This window comes from Cyprinus carpio, chromosome B6, assembly GCF_018340385.1.
Source record: "Cyprinus carpio isolate SPL01 chromosome B6, ASM1834038v1, whole genome shotgun sequence".
Taxonomy (NCBI): domain Eukaryota; kingdom Metazoa; phylum Chordata; class Actinopteri; order Cypriniformes; family Cyprinidae; genus Cyprinus; species Cyprinus carpio.
The window spans coordinates 21,339,444-21,360,324 of NC_056602.1; the positions used below are offsets into that span (position 1 = coordinate 21,339,444).

General features: G+C 36.2%; 1 protein-coding gene across 2 annotated transcripts in view; it reads left to right on the forward strand.

The window, feature by feature from the left end:
- Positions 1-20,881, forward strand: part of LOC109091563 (inositol 1,4,5-trisphosphate receptor type 1-like) — a 43,383-nt gene that overhangs the window by 1,942 nt on the left and 20,560 nt on the right. For both annotated transcript variants that reach the window (XM_042726216.1, XM_042726217.1), the window contains exons 2-30: positions 2,004-2,112; positions 2,652-2,722; positions 6,877-6,992; positions 8,338-8,424; positions 8,547-8,705; positions 8,802-8,900; positions 9,336-9,419; positions 9,519-9,665; positions 9,750-9,845; positions 9,991-10,145; positions 10,229-10,328; positions 10,417-10,577; positions 11,598-11,739; positions 11,831-11,989; positions 12,111-12,283; positions 12,555-12,674; positions 13,293-13,487; positions 13,564-13,815; positions 13,908-14,049; positions 14,243-14,390; positions 15,502-15,692; positions 15,835-15,961; positions 16,042-16,096; positions 16,179-16,344; positions 17,250-17,417; positions 17,580-17,657; positions 17,759-17,896; positions 17,980-18,105; positions 20,581-20,781. In XM_042726216.1, the coding sequence (XP_042582150.1) occupies positions 2,021-2,112; positions 2,652-2,722; positions 6,877-6,992; positions 8,338-8,424; positions 8,547-8,705; positions 8,802-8,900; positions 9,336-9,419; positions 9,519-9,665; positions 9,750-9,845; positions 9,991-10,145; positions 10,229-10,328; positions 10,417-10,577; positions 11,598-11,739; positions 11,831-11,989; positions 12,111-12,283; positions 12,555-12,674; positions 13,293-13,487; positions 13,564-13,815; positions 13,908-14,049; positions 14,243-14,390; positions 15,502-15,692; positions 15,835-15,961; positions 16,042-16,096; positions 16,179-16,344; positions 17,250-17,417; positions 17,580-17,657; positions 17,759-17,896; positions 17,980-18,105; positions 20,581-20,781 (3,948 nt within the window). In that variant the 5' untranslated portion in view covers positions 2,004-2,020. The remainder of the gene's footprint in view (positions 1-2,003; positions 2,113-2,651; positions 2,723-6,876; positions 6,993-8,337; positions 8,425-8,546; positions 8,706-8,801; positions 8,901-9,335; positions 9,420-9,518; positions 9,666-9,749; positions 9,846-9,990; positions 10,146-10,228; positions 10,329-10,416; positions 10,578-11,597; positions 11,740-11,830; positions 11,990-12,110; positions 12,284-12,554; positions 12,675-13,292; positions 13,488-13,563; positions 13,816-13,907; positions 14,050-14,242; positions 14,391-15,501; positions 15,693-15,834; positions 15,962-16,041; positions 16,097-16,178; positions 16,345-17,249; positions 17,418-17,579; positions 17,658-17,758; positions 17,897-17,979; positions 18,106-20,580; positions 20,782-20,881) is intronic.

Sequence of the window (20,881 nt, forward strand, 5' to 3'; positions counted from 1 at the left end):
ATGTAAGCACTGCAGGTTTTGCCACAAACTCAACTGACAGGCAAGTAATTGCACAAAAATTATAAATAGTATAAATAAAAATAAATAATAAACAACACAAATATTCCTTTAAAGTGGAAGTGAAGCAGTCAGTCAAGTTTATTATTTAGTAAACTGATTTCCACTTTAATAAGAAATATATATAATAAACACGATTAATGTATCCATTTAAAAGAATAAAGCAGTGGTTCCCAAACAGGAGGGCGCAGTATAGTTAGAGCCCTATGAAATCCATTTTATTTTTTCCTAAATTTCGTTTGATTTACAAAAATAAAAATAAAAAATTCCGTTTTAATTGTTCTGTATTGTTTTTTCCATTTTTTTTTAATTAAAATTAACTCCTTTGTAATAATTAAATTAAATTTTATTAACTAAAAAGCATTAATAAATAAAAAAAATGAAACACATACATTACATTTTCACATAAATTTATTAAAAGTTTAACAAAAAATACATGTTTAGGGAAATATGAAATGTTTTATTTTTTCTCACTATATTATTTATAGTTTTTATTGTTACCAAATTCTGTGTTTTAGCATGTCTAATTATTTGAGTGTATAAACAAATTAATTGATTAATATAATTTTTTCTTAAAGTAGCCTTATAAAAAAAAATTTCCCTCAGAAATTCTGTGTTGTTTATTTACATTTTTCTGGGTATCAAATGAAAGCATAAAACATTCATTTTATTTATCATTTATCTTTTAATTACTGACAATTAAGTAAACTTTAATTTTTGGCAAACAAAGGGGATTTACTATTAAAATTAAAACATGGAACAAATGTGTGATTACTCCTTAAAAAATAATGTTTGTTTCATTTTAGTTGTTGTGGAAGTTGTAGTAGGCTATGTATATTCTACTGAAAAATAGTACCAGACTTTTATTTTGATGGGTTGCCTCGAATACCTTAACAGTTCTGTATATGTGATATGACACTAGTTTTACTCAAATCAAAATGCTCATGAAGTGACTCTCAGAGCAGTTTTGGAGTGTTCTTAATGTGTTTCTGTCCTCATTTATTGAGACTACAGACGCTGAAATCACTGCGAGAGTTAAATGTAACCGCGCGTCTGCGCCATTCATTAATAGAGACACGCAGAACTTGCAGGATTCATATTTAAATCGACTTTTGCGGCTTTATATTTACAGATACATATCATGATTTGATTTAAGTGTAATTACCTAATTTTGATTGATTAATTAATTCAAAGTTTGACAAATTCCGTGACATTCCGCGTTAAACTTTAAATTCTGTTTTTATGACTGGATAAAGACTACACTGCGTAATTTTACTGCTTATCATGCGTCTGCTTGCCTGATGTGAACATAAAATATCTTACATACCACCACTGGTGAAAGGGCCAGTGTAATGGAAACATATTTGAACGGACTGGGCAAGGATATTGTCACGTTCTCGCAAGACACATCGGATCTCGCGAGATTTCGTGCCATGAGATCTCGTCACAACCCTAAAATTTAAGATAGATTCAGCTTAAACTATAATAACAAAAGAATGAAGATGCAGCAGTCAGTTTTAGAGTCCTCAACTTGTTTGTCTTTCTTCACATCATGGGTTACCAATGATTGAATATTTGATATTTGATATCACATGTTGTTATTTAGTTCATGCATCGGGCCACTTGTGGTTTTAAGCCAATTATGCAGTCTTTGAAAACATCAAATTGGTTTAGACATGAATATTCTTCGTTTGTTTTTGTGAAAACATTCTGTTTAAAAAGCTCTGCAGAGCTTTTATTTATTTTATTTATATATGTTCTGTTTGAAAAAGTTCTGTTTTTGTATTATGTGCTAAGTGAATGACACTTCTAACCACACATCATACATATGTGTTGCTTTACTTTAGTAAATCTATAGGTCTTTTTATGGTAAGAGCTGCTGTTATGCTTGTTTGTTTAATGATAAACCTGCACACAGACCTTGTCATGACCTTTAACCTCTTCAGGTGGTGGAGTGGTTGCCATGGTGGATAAAATGTCAAGTTTCCTGCACATTGGGGATGTTTGCTCCCTTTATGCTGAAGGCTCTACCAGTGGCTTCATAAGCACTCTGGGGTGAGTTGATTGACACTGCCTGTTATGATATAATGCTTTGAAATAGCATGTTCATTAACTTTAATTGAAAGCGGATTAGCGGATATTTTGAGCAGTACATTTCAAATGTTTTTGTTCCAAGAGTGATTATTACAGCAAATAAATGATTAACAAGCAGAACCAGCTCATTTGTTAGAGGTCCACAACCCTAACCCTAACCCTAACCTGATCTAACCCTTTAAATATCAAGATGACATAAAGTCTGCTGTGGTTATATGCTAATCTTTGATGTGTAAATAAGAATAACCAGCTGTCAGCAGTTTAACCCTGTCTGTGTGTGTGTGTGTGTGTGTGTGTGTGTGTGTGTGTCTGTGTTTTTGGCTGACTGGTCGTGGAATTTGGACTATGTCCAGTAAGCTGCTGCTTTGGGCCAAAAAAGGCTAAATACAGGCACACACTCACAAGTGCACACCATTATTTACTCACTCAAATATGCAGATGCACAGACAAACCAAAAGTACAGACATCTACAGAGTAACATTCTCGTTTGTTTCAAACAGGTTGGTTGATGACCGATGTGTTGTCCAACCAGATGCAGGGGACCTGAACAACCCACCCAAGAAGTTCAGGGGTGAGCAGTTTGTGTATGTGTGTTTGTGGATGTTATGCTGGTTTATTTTCAGTTAAGACAGGAAGTTCAGTTATTTAAACTAAGCTTTGAAGTCAAAGGACACACGTACCATAGAGAAAAGTTTATAATTTCCATGAAAACCACTTAATTTAGCAAATCATCCTTCATTCTTTGGAATTAATAAACCATTGTAGTCTAAAGCTTACATTGCATTATTGTCAAACAAATCTTTGAAAGCATAAATCAGTGTCAAACAGTCTGATCTCATTTTTATGGACGTTTACTTTGCTTTGGAAAGTGCAGATCTACTTACTGTAGTTAAAGGACTTAAAAAATGATTGTACTTCAAATTCTGCTCACAAGATTGTGTGTGGTTGAGGCTGACTGCCCTCTAAACCCCCTACTTCACTCAAAATGCATCTGCTGGTGACACTGAGAAGCTACATCAGGAGTAGGGGTGTGAGTGAGTACATTTATACATCAGTGTGTGCTGGTTTTCATCACTAGTTGGCTACTGAATATTAAAGGAACACTCCGACTTTTTGGGACTTTAGCTTATTCACAGTATCCCCCAGAGTTAGATAAGTCCATACATACCTTTTTCATTTCTGTGCGTTCTGTAAGTGTTATTTGACGCACCCACCTCTAGCCTAGCTTAGCACAAAGACTGGATGTGAATGGATAATGCTAGCATAGTAATCCCAATAAGTGACAAAATAATGCAAACATTTTCCTATTTACATGTTGTGATCTGTATAGTCACAGCGTGTACAAATAACAAGGCTATATGAGACAGAGACCATTTTAATCGTATAAATACTGGGAACTATATTCTCACTAGGCATAGGAGCACAGCTTACGTTACTTGGGCGGAGTGGCTACTTGGGCGGAGTGATTAGCGCAGCACACGAGACGCCCTGTTGATGGTTCCGTAAACAAAACAAACGTGACTAACTAGCTAGACGTGACTCGTGATCATGACTGACTTTGAGGAATTGTCAGACTCAGAGTAATTTTACTGTGTATCAAACCAAGATCCAGAACGATATAGTTTTGAGCCAGGATACACAGACGAGGAGTTACAAAGTGCTGTAGAACACTCATCTCATCCTGATTAATAATTATCACAGAAAATGTATAAAGAATTATTACAGGAATTGATATATTTGAAATGCAATTTATTACAGCTGACCAAATATATTCAACAGCATATAATACAGTAATGTTAGATAATTGCATTACAATAGCCAAGAATATGGGGAAAGTAATAGCAAAAGGCAAATAGTTTTTGCACAATGAACCCACAGACAGTAACGTTAGCCTACTATTTCACAAACATTTTCTCAAAAAAGAAAACTGCCCACCCCCCTCCAATTCATTAGCAAGTTGAATGTATTAGTCCTGAGAGTTACATTTAGCGCCGCTCATTTGTTATTGAGCGATAAACATTGCACACTAAAACATAATAATAACAAAAAAATCTAAAAACATAACCCATATTCACGTAATAGTGTCACTACTAAGGTTATATTACATTAGCATGGCACTGTTACAGTATGGCTAATGTTAGTCATCTCAAAACATAACGGAACACTTACCGCAGCAACAGGTGATCCAATTTGTCCTGTCTTTATTATCGATGGGATGGATGTATCCTTTAACACACGTTTCATGGTCCGTGTTGCAACTTGCATTTTTTCAAAATAGTCGTCTACAGTAAAATGTTCAGAGCAAACGAAATACTTCGTGATGGTGTTTACAGGTGTGTTTGGAACTATACCCAGAACAAGTAGCCATCGATTCATCAGGTCAGCGTTTTTGGTTGGAATTCTATGAAACATCATAGTATTACCTAGTCTCCCCTGTTTATTGTCGCAGCTCTTTACAATACAGCGAACACCCATGACTGTACACTATAAATGTACTATCTAGTAATTGCTCACTCTATTACTCCAACTCTGAGCTCTCTGCTCCTCACCACGGCGCGTCTCGGGTGCTGCGCTAATCACTCTGCCCAAGTAACGTAAGCTGTGCTCCTACGCCTAGTGAGAATATAGTTCCCAGTATTTATACGATTAAAATGGTCTCTGTCTCATATAGCCTTGTTATTTGTACACGCTGTGACTATACAGATCACAACATGTAAATAGGAAAAATGTTTGCATTATTTTGTCACTTATTGGGATTACTATGCTAGCATTATCCATTCACATCCAGTCTTTGTGCTAAGCTAGGCTAGCGGTGGGTGCGTCAAATAACACTTACAGAACGCACAGAAATGAAAAAGGTATGTATGGACTTATCTAACTCTGGGGGATACTGTGAATAAGCTAAAGTCCCAAAAAGTCGGAGTGTTCCTTTAAAGGAATAGTTTGTCCCATAATGAAAATCCTGTCATAAATTACGCATCTTCAAGTTGCTTAAAACATACATGATTTTCTTCTGTGGGACTTTTGTTTTGAAGGAAGTTCACGCTGCTTTTTTCCATACAACACTAAACTAAAATGATCAAAGTAGAAGATTTTACACTTTATTCCAAGTCCTCTGAAGCTATCCACCTTATTTTTCAATGAGCAAGCTGTTTTCTGTGAATGGGCGAGACTTCCGGTTCATTAGCTGTAGGGAAATAACGAGAAGAATAACAAAGTGCAGTAAACGGTAAAACTGTTTGCACTACAAACCAGCGTGTTCATAATTAAGATAATACATTAAAATAATATGGTAAGACTCTCCAGTTTGCACTATCAAGCGACAAGCTGTTTTGCTGCACCTGCTCTTATGGGAAAAATAAGGTTAATATTTTTTTTTTTTTAGGAAAAGACAGAAATTGAAGAAATTCTCTTAAATTTTATACTGAGTTATATACAAATAGTTACATATTGTTTATATAAAAACCTCACATCATGAAATATTGAAGTGCAATTTGGGGTCAGTATGATTTTTATTTTAATATGCTCGTTAGGCTGCATTTAAAACAGGAAAAAAACAGTAATACTGTGAAATGTTATTATAATTTAAAATATTTAAACTTAATTTTTTTATATATATTTTCAAATGTAATTTATTTAATAATAAATTATTTTCTGATTTTCTGTTTCGAATAACTTAAGGAACTATACCTTTAACAATGATCTGTTTCTAAATAACTCAACCCTCCTGATAAATAAACCCTGCACAATGTGCTTGAGTCTGTGATGAAGGGAGGGACAGAAAGAGAGATAATTGTCTGTTAGTCAGTGGGCCCCAGTAGAGAGGAATGCGTACAATTTCCTTCAAATATAAACACACACCAAAGCAAAATGGAAGCATGTGATGGTTTGTTTTCTATTGTTGTTATTTTATGAATATATTTCTTTTGTTTTGGTAAGCATTCATTTCAAATTGAAGATTGGCTTCTGGCAACATTGAAGGAGGTACCTGAGCTATGTCATAGTGGCTTGGTGTGGGAATCTTTTAACTTAACCAGTACCAGTAAGCAACACCCTGACAACCACCCATAACACCATTGTATTAACATTGTGGGCATTGTAGCAGCTTTTTTTGTAATCAGACACTCCTAAACACTGTTGTTTTTATGTGAGAGCGTGTTCTACATTCCTCTTATGACCCCAGAGCTTTTTGGTGTTTTATCAGCCCAATCTGCAGAAACTGGAAACAGTGACCAGATTCTCTCTCTCTTTCTCTCTCTCTGTCAGTCTGTCTATCTTTGACTCCCCCTCTCTCCTTATTTGGTAAGACTGGAGTTCTCCTGGAAAGAAGAAGTGCATTTCCACTTTTATGCCTGTAGCTCTTTTCTTATCACTTTTGAAAAAAATGTCAGTGTGTGTTTTCAGTCATGTTACATCCTTCTGAATTTACGCTTATTTTTTCAATTAAGCTCTGTTGAAAATGTTAGAAGGTTTTTTTGCATCTGATAGGCTAGTCCTTTTTTAACAGATATATACATGTACACTCAAACCACACAGACACAGAGTTTACATATGGATTTTCATACTGATTTCCATCCTTACTATTTATGATCACCTTGTCGTCCTCATCAGCAGATTTTGAAAGCTATGTGTGTCTGAAATACAGTGAATGTGTGTATGTGAGGTGTTTGTCTGTGCTGGGATGAAATGTATGTTCCCTCTTTCTCTTTCTCTCTCTCTCTGTAGACTGTCTGTTCAGACTGTGTCCCATGAACAGATACTCTGCACAGAAACAGTTCTGGAAAGCTGCCAAACCTGGTGGAAACAGCACCACAGAGACTGTTCTGCTCAACAAACTCCATGTGAGTGTGAAGCTTAGTCTTTCCCTAAGCGTGAGCTGTTTGTTAATATTAATATAGGGAATTCCACTCGCTACTTCAGAATAACACTGCCCATAATGCTGGTCTAGAATTAGTATCCACACCTCAAATGATTGTCTGATGGCAACCCTTGAACATACAGAGTCCCAAACTCATTAGTAACAATCATCCTGAGAATACAATGTTAAGTTCAAAATTAATTGGTGGCAGTGACAGATGTTTTCTTCGATATTGTGATGCACATCCAAATAAATAGAAAAAAATGTTGGGTGGGGACTTGGTTCTGTCCATCAGTTTTTGACTAGATGGAGACGGTTCAACTGAATGTGACTTTGTAGTCGTTTGTAAGAATGGGGTGGGTTTTAAGCAGGCTAAATTATTGGAGAAGTCCAGAATATGTCAGCAGACAGTAGTTTTTTTGGAGTCCGTCTCAAGATTTAGTTATGACATTTTGCTTAGGAATTTGTGAGGTCAAAAATAAAAAAAACCTTTAAAGGCAACAAACATGGAAAAATAAAAATTCATTTCCAAGAACAGGAATGGTAAACATTAAATAGTTTTGATTTATGTGTTTTATCAATGGAGAAAGATTCATCGTCATCCATCCACCAGCAGAGGCTGACAATTCATCCTAACCCACCAAACATCATACACAAACAAAAGAACAACAAAAAAACAAAAACTTCTGCACAAAGAAAAAGAATAATTTGTATTTAGTAGATTATGGTTGCATCAAAAACAAGTTCATCCAAGAATGTAAAACATTCCTTTACAAAATTCTTCAATATCCTCATTTAAATCAATACACATTTATTATATTAGTTGCCTACCATGCTTACAAAAACAAATCATGCTTAATTCAGTTGGATAATTATCAAGTTGATGTAAGTTATTTATGTGATTGCTTGGCTAAATTAGCCAACCTCCTAGACTTCATGGCTTCAGCCTGCAGTTGGTTCACTCTGCTCATGGCCTTATATAAACACAGAATGAAGAAAAGTTGCCGACAAGTAAAAAAGATTTGCTTGTAAATGAAACAGATTGTGAAGAATGCTCTGTGGGCCATCTGAACAATGTTCCAAGACATCATTAAAGAGAGCAAAGTTTGTTTACTACACAACAGCCTCTTTTTGGGGGGATGGTTCAGCAAGTTCAGTATATTTATCAACTTCTCTGAAGCTTCTTCAGATGTTCTGAAGAGTTATAGACATGCTTACGTGGGTTTCTGGTGTTTATGTGGGAAATACAGGTTTGAGCCTGGCCTGCAAGATCACAACTTTTACATTTTTCTCTGATTCTTTTATTTCTCACATTATATTTTTTTTAGCATGCTGCTGATTTAGAAAAGAAACAAAATGAATCGGAGAACAAAAAGCTTTTAGGAACAGTCATTCAGTATGGCAATGTCATCCAGGTAAATCCTTCACAAACACATGAGCACAAGTATTACTTTAGATAATATTTAAATTGCCTGTGTAATACAGAACATTTAATGTGTAGAAATTCAGACTATTTACCCATCTCTCACATTTGCAGCTTCTTCATTTGAAGAGTAATAAGTATCTGACGGTAAATAAGCGTTTACCGGCTCTTCTTGAGAAGAACGCCATGCGTGTAACCTTGGACGCTGCAGGGAATGAAGGCTCATGGTTCTACATCCAACCCTTCTATAAGCTCCGCTCTATTGGAGACAATGTGAGTATATCATCAATCTCTGCAAAATAGCCACTGTAATCTTGATTATTAATTTGATTCATTGGGCAGTTCTGTGTGTGTTAATGTGTTTTTCAGGTGGTCATTGGAGATAAGGTTGTGTTAAACCCTGTCAATGCTGGACAGCCGCTTCATGCCAGTACCCATCAGCTTGTCGATAATCCAGGATGCAATGAAGTAAAATACACATACACACACATGGCTATGTTAACAAAGATACTAGTGTATTGCATACTGTACAGTTTGTACTGCATAGCTGCATCACATCAATCCATTGCATGTTTTGAATGAGTTTTGTCAGTAATCCAGTTATCTAAAAAGTAAAATGAATATTTTGCAATTTTGGACAAAAATGTCTTAAATCTTGGCAGTCTGGGTTAAGTTTTTTTTTTAAATTGTAGCTTTTATTACTTCTGCACAGTATACATAGTGCATACTGAAAAAAAAATGTTGACGTGGTGATTTAAAAAAAGGAAATCTCTTGAATTTATTTATTTTAGTTTATTTTAATGATCGTTTTATGCTATTTTAATTATCTTTGGATGTCTGCTTAGGCTCCATAGGCTGAGGTTGAGAACCACTGCTCTATTCCATTATATTTTTCTCTCTCAGGTGAATTCAGTGAACTGCACCACCAGTTGGAAAATTGTTCTCTTCATGAAATGGAGCGACAACCAGGAGGTTGTCTTGAAAGGAGTATGTTTTGTACACATCCACACTGCACAATTAGTTTTTAAGGCATATATTTGACTAGAAGTAATATTTATGGCCTTTTAATGAAATATGTTTTATCAGGGTGATGTGGTGAGGCTGTTCCATGCAGAGCAGGAGAAGTTTCTGACATGCGACGACCACAGAAAAAAGCAGTATGTCTTTTTGCGTACCACTGGGCGCCAGTCTGCAACATCCGCCACTAGTAGCAAAGCACTCTGGGAGGTTGAGGTAAGTTTAGGATTTAACTTTGTTAAGTTGCGAGTGGGATTTTATCGGCTTGGGAACCTAAACAGATGTTTGGATGCTTTTCAGGTGGTTCAGCATGATCCCTGCAGAGGTGGAGCCGGCTACTGGAACAGTCTCTTTAGGTTCAAACATCTGGCCACCGGCCATTACCTCGCTGCAGAGGTTAGACTGATATGTTACCTGGAATAAGAGTTCACACACAAACACACATGAACAAACAACAAAATGTTTCTATCTAAATAGCATTAAGAACATCAGCTAATGCAGGCAATGACATTGAGCCATTGATCAAATGTTTCTATCGCAGTTGGATTCAGAGCAGGAAGTGATGCGAGCACGTGCACGCAACCCTCAGGACAAGGTTATGTACACGCTGGTGTCCGTTCCTGATGGCAATGACATATCGTCAATCTTTGAGCTTGACCCCACTACCCTGAGAGGAGGAGACTCACTTGTGCCAAGGTACAATGCGATTGTGACTTCTTGTGACTTCTGATTAAGTACATATATATTAACCATGCTGTATTTCGGATTGCGCTTGTCAGAAACTCATATGTGAGGCTCAGGCATCTCTGCACCAATACATGGGTTCACAGCACCAACCAGCCAATAGATAAAGAGGAAGAGAAACCGGTCATGCTCAGAGTGAGTGAGTTTCTCTCTGTGTATGACTGTTGCTTTGGGTTATGGATCCTCTGAAGTGTGTCTTCTCCACTCTACATTTGTGTCTCAGATAGGAACGTCCCCTCTGAAGGAAGATAAAGAGGCTTTTGCTATAGTGCCGGTTTCTCCAGCTGAGGTTCGCGATTTGGATTTTGCTAATGATGCTAGTAAAGTCTTAGCTTCCATTGCAGCCAAACTGGAGAAGGGCACCATCACCCAGAATGAGAGGAGGTAGAGGTTACATCCATCTATTCATCCATGTGTACATCCATCTATCCATCTGTCCTTCCATTCATCCATCCAGCCGTCCATTTGTTTGTCTGGCTCTTTGTCTTTCCTTCAGCCATCCACTCACACATTATGATCCATCAGTCTGTCTGCCCTTCTATCATTTCTTCATTTCTTCATCAAATTTTTTATTAATCCATCCATTATCTTTCCATCCATCCATCATCTATCCATCTCTGTCAATTTGTCTATTTTGCTTCAACCATCCAGTCATCAATTTATTCATCAATCCATCTGTCATCCTTTCACACTTTCTTTTAAACTATTTATTCATCTTTTCATTCATCCATCCATTTGGCCATTTTCCATCCATCCATCTCCAAATCTGTTCTCTTCCTTAATTCATCATCCGTCTATCCATTTATTTATCCATCCATCCATCAATCTTTTCATTCATCTATCCATTCATCTGTCCTTCCTTCCTTCGGTTCTTTCTTCTTTCCATCCATCTATCCATTTGTCCACCTATCCTATCCTGTTATCTGTCTCTGTATTTGTCCTTCCATCCTGTCTTTGACCATTTATCCATCTTTTGATTTATCCATCCATTTGACCTTTTTTACATCCATATTCCCGTCTTTCTTTACTTCTTTTGTACTTTTTGTTTTTTCATCCATCTACACATACATCTCTCATTTTTCCTTTTTTCTCCTTTCTTATTTCCTTGCTTTGGCCTTTCATTCACTCATCTGTCCATCTATAAATCCACCCATCTACCTGTCCATCTGACCTTCCTTCCACCATTTGCCTGTTCATTCATCTGTCCAGTTGTCAACATTTCTTTCGTCCTCTCACCAATCTATCCATCCAACATTGGTTCACCTGTGATTTATTTCCGTTATTCTTTGATTTTCATCCATTTCTGCCTTTTAATATGTTTTTAAGCAATCCATTTTTATGCTAATTGTTTAAATCTTCTCACACTTACAAAAACATTCATCTCACCATCACTCTTTTACACAAGTCAGTGACAAAGCTGCTGGAGGATCTGGTGTATTTTGTGGTGGACATTCCCAGCAATGCTCAGGATGTGCTGGAGATCACAGTCAACAAACCTAACAGAGAGCGGCAGAAACTCATGAGAGAGCAGAACATACTCAAACAGGCACTTACTATATCACATCTTAGGTTTGTTTTAAAACATCTCACTAACATTTAAATTACATGTAAATTTTTCTTCTGCTGCGATTGACCAGATATTCAAGCTGCTGCAGGCCCCATTCACTGATAGTGGGGATGGCCCTATGTTGCGTCTGGAAGAGCTTGCAGACCAACGTCACGCACCCTTTCGTCACATCTGTCGGCTATGCTACAGAGTCCTACGTCACTCACAACAGGACTATCGCAAAAATCAGGTAAACTAAACTACTAAAATAAAAGCAATGCAAACCATTTGTAATGCTATTGGTACTACAACCCCTTATACTACATGCACTATGTGCAATATTCTCTCATTTTCTGACTTTTTTTCTCTAGGAGTACATAGCAAAGCAGTTCCGCTTCATGCAAAAGCAGATAGGATATGATGTGCTTGCTGAAGACACTATTACAGCCCTGCTGCACAACAACAGGAAGCTTTTAGAGAAACACATCACTGCAGCTGAGATAGACACCTTCGTCAGCCTGGTCCGCAAGAACAGAGAGCCCAGGTGTGTGAAAATATATCTGCATAAATATTCTTGGTCATTTACATTTATTCATTTAGCAGACCCTTTCATCTAAAGCAACAAACAAAAGACAAATGTTAGAATAAAAGTGATTCGTCTTAAGTACAAACTAGTACAGAGATGCTGCAAAATATATGTGTTAAGTAAGAGTTTAGAACAGTAGAAGTGTAGTAAGTTGTTTTTCGATAATTGAATGATCTGACTAAGTTTGTTATCCTGAATGATTAAGTTTTCTTTGTCCATGTTTCTTTAGATTTCTGGACTACTTGTCAGATTTGTGTGTGTCTATGAATAAATCCATCCCTGTCACTCAAGAACTCATCTGTAATGCTGTGCTGGACCCAGCCAATGCAGACATCCTCATCGAAACCAAGTACACTGACTATTATGCTATGTACATATTTAGAACAATATACAGTACACTACCATTTGGAGTGTGATTTTTTTTTTAATACTTTTATTTAACAGCTACACAACTGATTTCAATGTTTATTAATAAAAAGAAATGTTTTTTGAAGAGCAAATCAGTATATTAGAAAGATATTTGTAGGATCATGTGACACTGACAACTGGAGCAATGACTGCAGAGAATTCAGCTTTTCCATCACAGGAATAAATTTAAAATGTAATTAAATTTAATTTAAATAGAAATTAAAAATAAAATAAAAATAATGACATTTTAAAATATATACTGAATAAAATTACTTGTATAAAAAATAGAAACATTGAAAAATCTTACTGACTGCAAACTTTTGAAAGGTAGTGTAGCAGAACAGTTAAAAATAAATAAATATATATATAATTAATATAATTCAGCAAGCTCAATATAGAAAAAGGCAGTTGACATGATTGAGGGAAAATGAAAACATCCTATCACCACTGATTCAAGCCAGAAAGTGTGATGAAATGCATGAAGAGTTAAAAATAGTAAACCCATGTCTGGACATCTGTGAGTGTATTATTGAGTCAATGTGTTATGTTTGTGTGTCAGGCTTGTGTTATCACGGTTTGAGGTGGCAGGAACAGTGCTCGGTGAGAGTGCGGAGGAGGAAGAGGAGGATGAGGAAGAGGTGTGGTTGTTCTGGAAGGACAGTAGAGGAGAGATGAAGAGTAAGAGCATCAGAGAGCTTGCACAGGACGCCAAAGATGGACACACAGAGGACCAGGACGTTATCAATTATTACAGGTATGCACACACACCTAGACTTAGTGCAGTGTGAGGAAAATGATGCAGAAATGTAATAATAACATCTTTCTGTCAGGTATCAGCTGAACTTGTTTGCACGGATGTGTCTGGATCGGCAGTACCTTGCCATTAACAAGATATCAGCACAACTGGATGTGGATCTGATCCTGCGCTGCATGTCAGATGAAGACTTGCCCTTTGACCTCAGAGCCTCATTCTGCCGCATGATGCTGCACATGCATGTAGACCGTGACCCTCAGGAGCAGGTTACCCCTGTCAAATATGCTCGGCTGTGGTCTGAAATCCCTTCACAAATTGCCATTGATGAGTAAGTGGTTCATTTTAGAAACAGCAAACAGTGAAAAGCCCTTTTAGTGAGTGGTCTCCTCATTAGCCAATCATTTTTCTGTTTCTGACCAGTTATGATAACGATGGGACATCACGTGATGAGGTGAAGGAGCGCTTCTCTCAGACGATGGAGTTTGTGGAGAATTACCTGCGAGATGTTGTGTGCCAGAGTTTCCCGTTTGCAGACAAGGAGAAAAACAAGCTCACTTTTGAGGTGTGTCACCTCATGAAAGTTACGTCCTTGCATCTTATTCACTATTATGTTCACATTAGGCTCATTATAGATTGCACTATATTGTAAAGAAACCACCAATATTTGTCTTGCACAATTAAAAATGTAATGTAAGCTTTGCTTTTTAAAACATTTTTTCAGGACTCTTTTCAATTTTCCACTGTCTGTTCTATAGGTTGTTAACCTGGCGAGGAACCTTATCTATTTTGGTTTCTATAACTTCAGTGACCTGCTAAGGTTGACCAAAATCCTGCTGGCCATCCTGGACTGTGTCCATATCAGCACTCCCTTCCCCATCAAACTGCCTGGAGACAGTAGCAAAGGTCAGAAACACCACTAGCTATGGACTCTAAAGAAAACATTTACCCAAAAATGTCCTTCAGGTGGTAACAACATCTTAATTGATTTATTCAAGTCAAACATGTTACTTAAATATTGTTTTTTCAGAAATTTTAAAATAGTATAAAAAAAGGAAAATATGTATTTATAAAAATTTAATAATTAGGGTTGTCAGTTTAACATGTTAATTAATTAGTTATAAAAAAAAAACGTGATTAAAATATTTTAACGCAGTTAACGCACTGGCCCCGCCCTCAAACCCATATCACATCTCAAACATCATACAAATAACTTTCAACAAAAAAAATAAATGACAACAAATCCAAAAAATCACCAAAAACCCAAAATATTGGGGCAAAAAAAATGCTCCGTATGAGTTTTTAACTTATATTTTATCACATGATAAGTGATATCACACAAGCAGCGAGAGGAATATCACACAAGTGCTGTTTTTGTCACGAAGAACAAGAGTGCAACGAATTGGGTGAACCAATGATTCAGTAGCCCATTCACAGAGAGAGCCATTTACTTCATTCCCGAATAAAACAGCCGTTTGAACAAATTGACTCATAAATACATTTACCTCCATCTGCTGGTAGTTTAAGTTTCTTCTTTAGAGTATCATTTCATTTATTTGAAAAAAAAAAAACACATACAAATTTTGTCATTAATCACTTACCCCCACGTCGTTCCAAATCCATAAAAGCTTTGTTCGTCTTCGGAACACAATTTAAGATATTTTGGATGAAAACCAGGAGGCTTGAGACTGTCCCATAGATTGCCAAGTAAAATACACAGTCAAGGTCCTGAAAAGTATGAAAAGTATCGTCGGAATAGTCCATCTGCCATCAGTGGTTCAACTGTAACGTTATGAAGTGACAAGAATACCTTTTGTATGCGAAGAAAACAAAAATAACCACTTTATTCAACAATTCATCTCACCTGTGTCTCTCCGCATCACCACGCCATTTTGGAGAATATGAGCTGAACGCAGGCAGTGTGCGCTATTCTGTGTCATAAATACACATAGAAAATGTATCCTTGTGGCGCAATTTGCAACAATTGCAACAAATCTTTTTCTGACCATCTCTGTAGGAAGTAATGTGATGCGGTCCATCCATGGGGTGGGAGAGCTGATGACACAGGTGGTGTTGAGGGGTGGGGGATTCCTGCCAGCCACCAACCACAACCCTCCCAACAGAGATGAAGTCAAATCCCAGAGTGAACCTCAGAAACAAGACATACTGGTGATGGACACCAAACTCAAGATCATTGAGATCCTACAGGTGTTAAAACACATCCTAGCCTGTAATTGGATTGTAATGTTGTGTTTAAATCATTGTTTGAGAAATTCATGGCCTGAATGCCCAGGATATGCCAAACATGTTGTGTTAAAAAATCTTTACTGACTGTCTCATTTTTATTTAGTTCATTCTAAATGTCCGGTTGGACTACAGGATCTCCTGCCTGCTCTGTATCTTTAAAACAGAGTTTGATGAGAGCATCTCTCAAACAGAGCCGTCTGTAAACCAGGACTCTCCTGCCAGTGTTCAAGGTGAAATGAGCAAGTGTGTGTTTGTGTCAGTATAAGCTGGTATGGGTAAATGTTGTCTGAATAACCACTGCCTTTGTTAGGAGCGCTGGACTTTGAACACATTGAAGAGCAAGCGGAGGGGATTTTTGGAGGAAGGTAAGAAGGTTGTGCTCTTTGATAATTTGTCCTATGTTTGTGTGCCGTATGTGTGTGAATCTGTGTGTGTTTGTCTATCTAGTGAAGAAAACACCCCACTAGATCTTGATGATCATGGTGGCCGGACGTTTCTGAGGGTCTTACTGCACCTGACCATGCATGACTATCCTCCACTGGTGTCACGAGCCCTTCACCTCCTCTTCCGACACTTCAGCCAGCGGCAGGAGGTCTTACAGGCCTTTAAGCAGGTATTCATTCATTCATCCATTCATTAATTCATCCTTGTCGGTATTCAGTTTTACACAGTATTTTTTTGTTTTGTAGTAGATTTTGTCTTTTGTTTTATATTAGGTGCCCTTAACTATTATGTACTTACATTTAAATTAATAATTTAATACAATGCATCTATTGTGTACATACATTTTACATTGCACTTATATTTAAAAAAATATCTGTAATGATATTTCTGTGATTACATTTATAATTACACTGTTGACCCATCCCTTACACCTTAACCAACCCTTAAACCTACCCATACCACCAAACTTGTCCCTAACTTTACCCATATCCCACCTTAATAGCAGCAAAAGTATTTTGTAATATAAACACAATAAGTACATTGTACTTATTTTTAGATGTAAGCACATAGTAGTTAAGCTCAACTAATACAAAGTTGGACCAAATTGTTCTGTCATGTCAATTTTAGTCAATTAAAAGCATTATATTTAAAATTAAATGATATTATTAATCTAATTTAGATTGTGTTTGGGTTATTGTGGTTTATTATTTTAAAATTGTAATAATTGTATTAATTGAAAAAACATTTACATATTTGTAATAATTTTAAGTAATTGTCTTATTGATGACAAAATAAAAAAAAAGACTTTGTGAAAATACTTTTTAATGAATGAATGAGGCATTTATATAGTGCTTTACTATGTATTACCGCGTTTTACAATCTCTCCTCACCCACCACCAGTGTGCAGCATCCACTTGGATGATGCAATACTGAGTAATAATTGATGACACTTGTGTTCATATACACATGTATTTATGAATCTTTTACCATATATTTCATATCATATATTGGTTCTTTTTATATTTTGGCACTTGTATAGTGTCATGTTCACATATGGCATTTTATTTATTTTAGGTTCAGCTCCTGGTGACTAGTCAGGATGTGGAAAATTACAAGCAGATCAAGTCAGATTTGGACCAGCTGAGGTCTATAGTAGAGAAATCAGAGCTGTGGGTCTATAAGAGACAGGGGTCAGACTCAGGGCTGGATGCTGGAGAGGTTGCCAATGATGCACACCACAAGGTCTGGATGAGCTCTTGTTATTATTTGTCCGTAGTTAACTTTTTAAAAAACCTCTGAAACGCTAAGAAGCAACATAATCGCTCTTTTCAGAAAACTAGTGAATTTTATTATGATTGGATATTATATATTATATTATTATGATGTCTTTTTCTGCTCTAACAGGGTGTCATCAACTCAAGCAGATCAGACAAACCCAAAGTGGAGAGTACCAGCAGCACAAATTACAGAGTCGTGAAGGAGGTGGAGTGTGTTTATGTTTTATGGAGTTTGTAGGCTTTGACAAGCAAGTAGGATGTTCTGTGAAGTATATATTATGTTTGTTGTTAAATCTGTGTGTGTAGATCCTTCTGAGGTTGAGCAAATTGTGTGTTTTGGAGGGAATCTCTGGCAAGAAGAATAAGAAACAGCAGCAGCGGCTCCTCAGGAACATGGGCGCTCACAGTGTGGTCCTGGAACTGTTGCAGATCCCTTATGAGAAGGTGTGTGTGAGCCTTTGCGTAACTGAATAGGTTAATGTTCATCACTGATTTATGTATCTACATTTGTGTTTGTTACATTTTAGGGGGAGGATGTTCAGATGCAAGAAATTATGACTTTAGCTCATCAGTTCCTTCAGAACTTTTGTGCTGGAAATCAACAGAACCAGGCACTTCTACACAAACACATTAACCTGTTCCTCAACCCTGGGGTGAGAGCATCAATACAGCAGTTCAGTTGAATTCAGTACTTTAGTGGATATAGAATATATTGCTGTAACAATTGTTTTATCTCCATGTATGAAATTTACTGTAGTGGGCATATATAGACATCCTTCATCAAGTAGTATGTTCTATGATCATCTAAGAAATCTTTTGAAGGGGTTTGATCAAAATAAAGAGTTAATTTTGAGTGGAGACTTTAATATAAATTGGAATGAGAAGTCAAATAGGAAAAAGCTTCAGGAGATAGTAAGTAATTTTGACCTCGTACGTTAATTCAGGGCCCCACTAGAATCACCTCATCATCTGAAACTCAAATTGATTTAATATTTAGCAACAAACCAGAAAGAATAACGAAGTCAATAAATTTATTAACAGGGCTATCAGATCATAATCTTATATTAGTGGTAAGAAAATTAACAAACTAGATTGGAATGAGATTCTGTCTACAGATAAGTTAAAAGCTGCCTCTGAGTGTTTAATGGTAACAAATAATAGGATTAAGGGTGCATTTAGTAAAAATTTTACTTTTCTAGAAAGAAGCAGAATTTGCCTTGCCTAAATGAACAATTATGGAAGTTAATGAGACAAAGGGATTATGCTTTAAAAATAGTGCTTAAATCAGGGTTAGCTCATGATAGCAGAACATTCAAAATTTTTTTGACCATATAAATTATACAAAGGGGAATAGTAGAGAAGTACGAAAGAAAAATAATAATTCAATAAAGATATAGTGTATTAAAAAAATTTTAAACCATATAAACTGTGAGAAGCAAGGATATTATATTACCAAATCATGATCTTACTATTTTTAATATTTCCGAAGTATCTTGAGTCCTATATAATAAAATTTTTAAACCAGCTTAAGAGATCTAGATCGAGATGTTTTTGATAGTGATTCTGTATTTGTTAAAGTGTATGCAAATGTTCTTAGTACACATATAACTAATCTGGTTAATTTATCAATAAAACAATGTCATTTTCCAAGTGCCTGGAACTCAGCAGTAATAGCACCTATGTTTAAGACTGGTGATCCTGTTAATGTAACTAACTATAGACATATCAGTATTATACCAGCTGTTTCTAAAGTAATTGAAAAGTTAGTTTGCAATCAGTTAGTATAGCATTTAAATCTTGGTCATTTTCCATTACATTGTATGCAGTTTGGATTTAGAGTACATCACTCTACGGAGACAGCGAACTGATATTTCGCTGAACTAATTAAATCCAGTCTTGATAGGGGAGTTGTTGTTGGTGTTGTCTCCCTTGATTTTAAAAAGGCTTTTGATACTGTTACTCATAATGTTCTTTTATCTAAATCATCAAGGTTTAATTTTTCTACTAATACATTAACATGGATGGAGTCATACTTCAATTTAAGAAAACAGTGTACAAGAATTAATGATGCATGCTCACCCTTTCTTGACTGTAATATTGGAGTCTCACAAAGGTCGATTCTTGGACCAATTTTGTTCAGCTTATTCATTAATGATCTGCCTACAGTTTGTCCAGAGGTCCAGGTTCAGATGTATGCAGATGATACAGTTGTTTATAATTATGCTAAGACAAAAGAACAAACTGCTATCAAACTTACTGTTGCATGTCATTCTTGCCTTACTCTTAATGAGTACAACTATTGGATGAGCGTTGTCCAGATATTTTAGTTAAAGGAGAGGTAATTAATATCGTTGAGCATTTTAAATATTTGGGTATGATTATGGATTCTAACTTAAACTAAAAACAAAAAACATATTTAAAAGGTCTCTAAAAGTACTAGAACAAGCTTGATGATCTTCAGGAATATTAGGCACCAATTACCTGTGGCTGCTGCTAAACTCTTTATGCATACAACGATCCTCCCTAATTTATCTTACTGTGCTTGTTCCCATACAAGTATAACTACATTAAAACCATTAGATACTATTTATAAACAAGCTGTGAAAATTTTAGCTAAAAAGCCAAGGAGTTATCATAACTGCAATATTATAAAAATTATAAATTATTGACGTTTGACAATTTTTTTATTTTTTGCTGTGTTTGATGTACAAACTATTTCATGATCTTGCACCACCACCTCTTAAACAGCAGGAAGGTGGAATTTAATAACTGTTTCTATTAGAAAGTATACAACATTTAGTATTTTTAAAACTACACAAAGTATGGCTTAAGGAAAATCAAATATGTGATCATTGACTTGACTTTTTCATTTAATGGAGTATGATGTGATATTGTATGTGTTGTATGTATTGTATAGTTTGTGACTGAATATAGAATTTTGTAACAACATCCTGCACAGGGACTGCAGATGCAAATTAGCTTTATAGCTAACTCTGGCACAACACTTTTGTTGTGCATTGTTCCTGCATAAATAGATGAAATAAACTAAAATACATAAACGCACATTTTTATCTTTGCATTTCAACTCTTGATTGTTAAATCCTCTGTCCCTGGCTTTCTGTTTTTAGATTCTAGAGGCGGTGACCATGCAGCATATTTTCATGAATAATTTCCAGTTGTGTAGCGAGATTAACGAGCGGGTAGTGCAGCACTTTGTGCACTGCATCGAGACGCATGGACGCAGTGTCCACTACCTCAAGTTCCTCCAGACCATCGTCAAGGCTGAGAACAAGTTCATCAAGAAATGCCAAGACATTGTCATGGCTGAGGTCTGTAGGCCAGACAAACAATTAGTGTATTTAACTACAAGCCCCAGATTGCTACTTTTCTGCCCTATTTTCTTCAGACTAGTAAAGACTGTTTCTATTG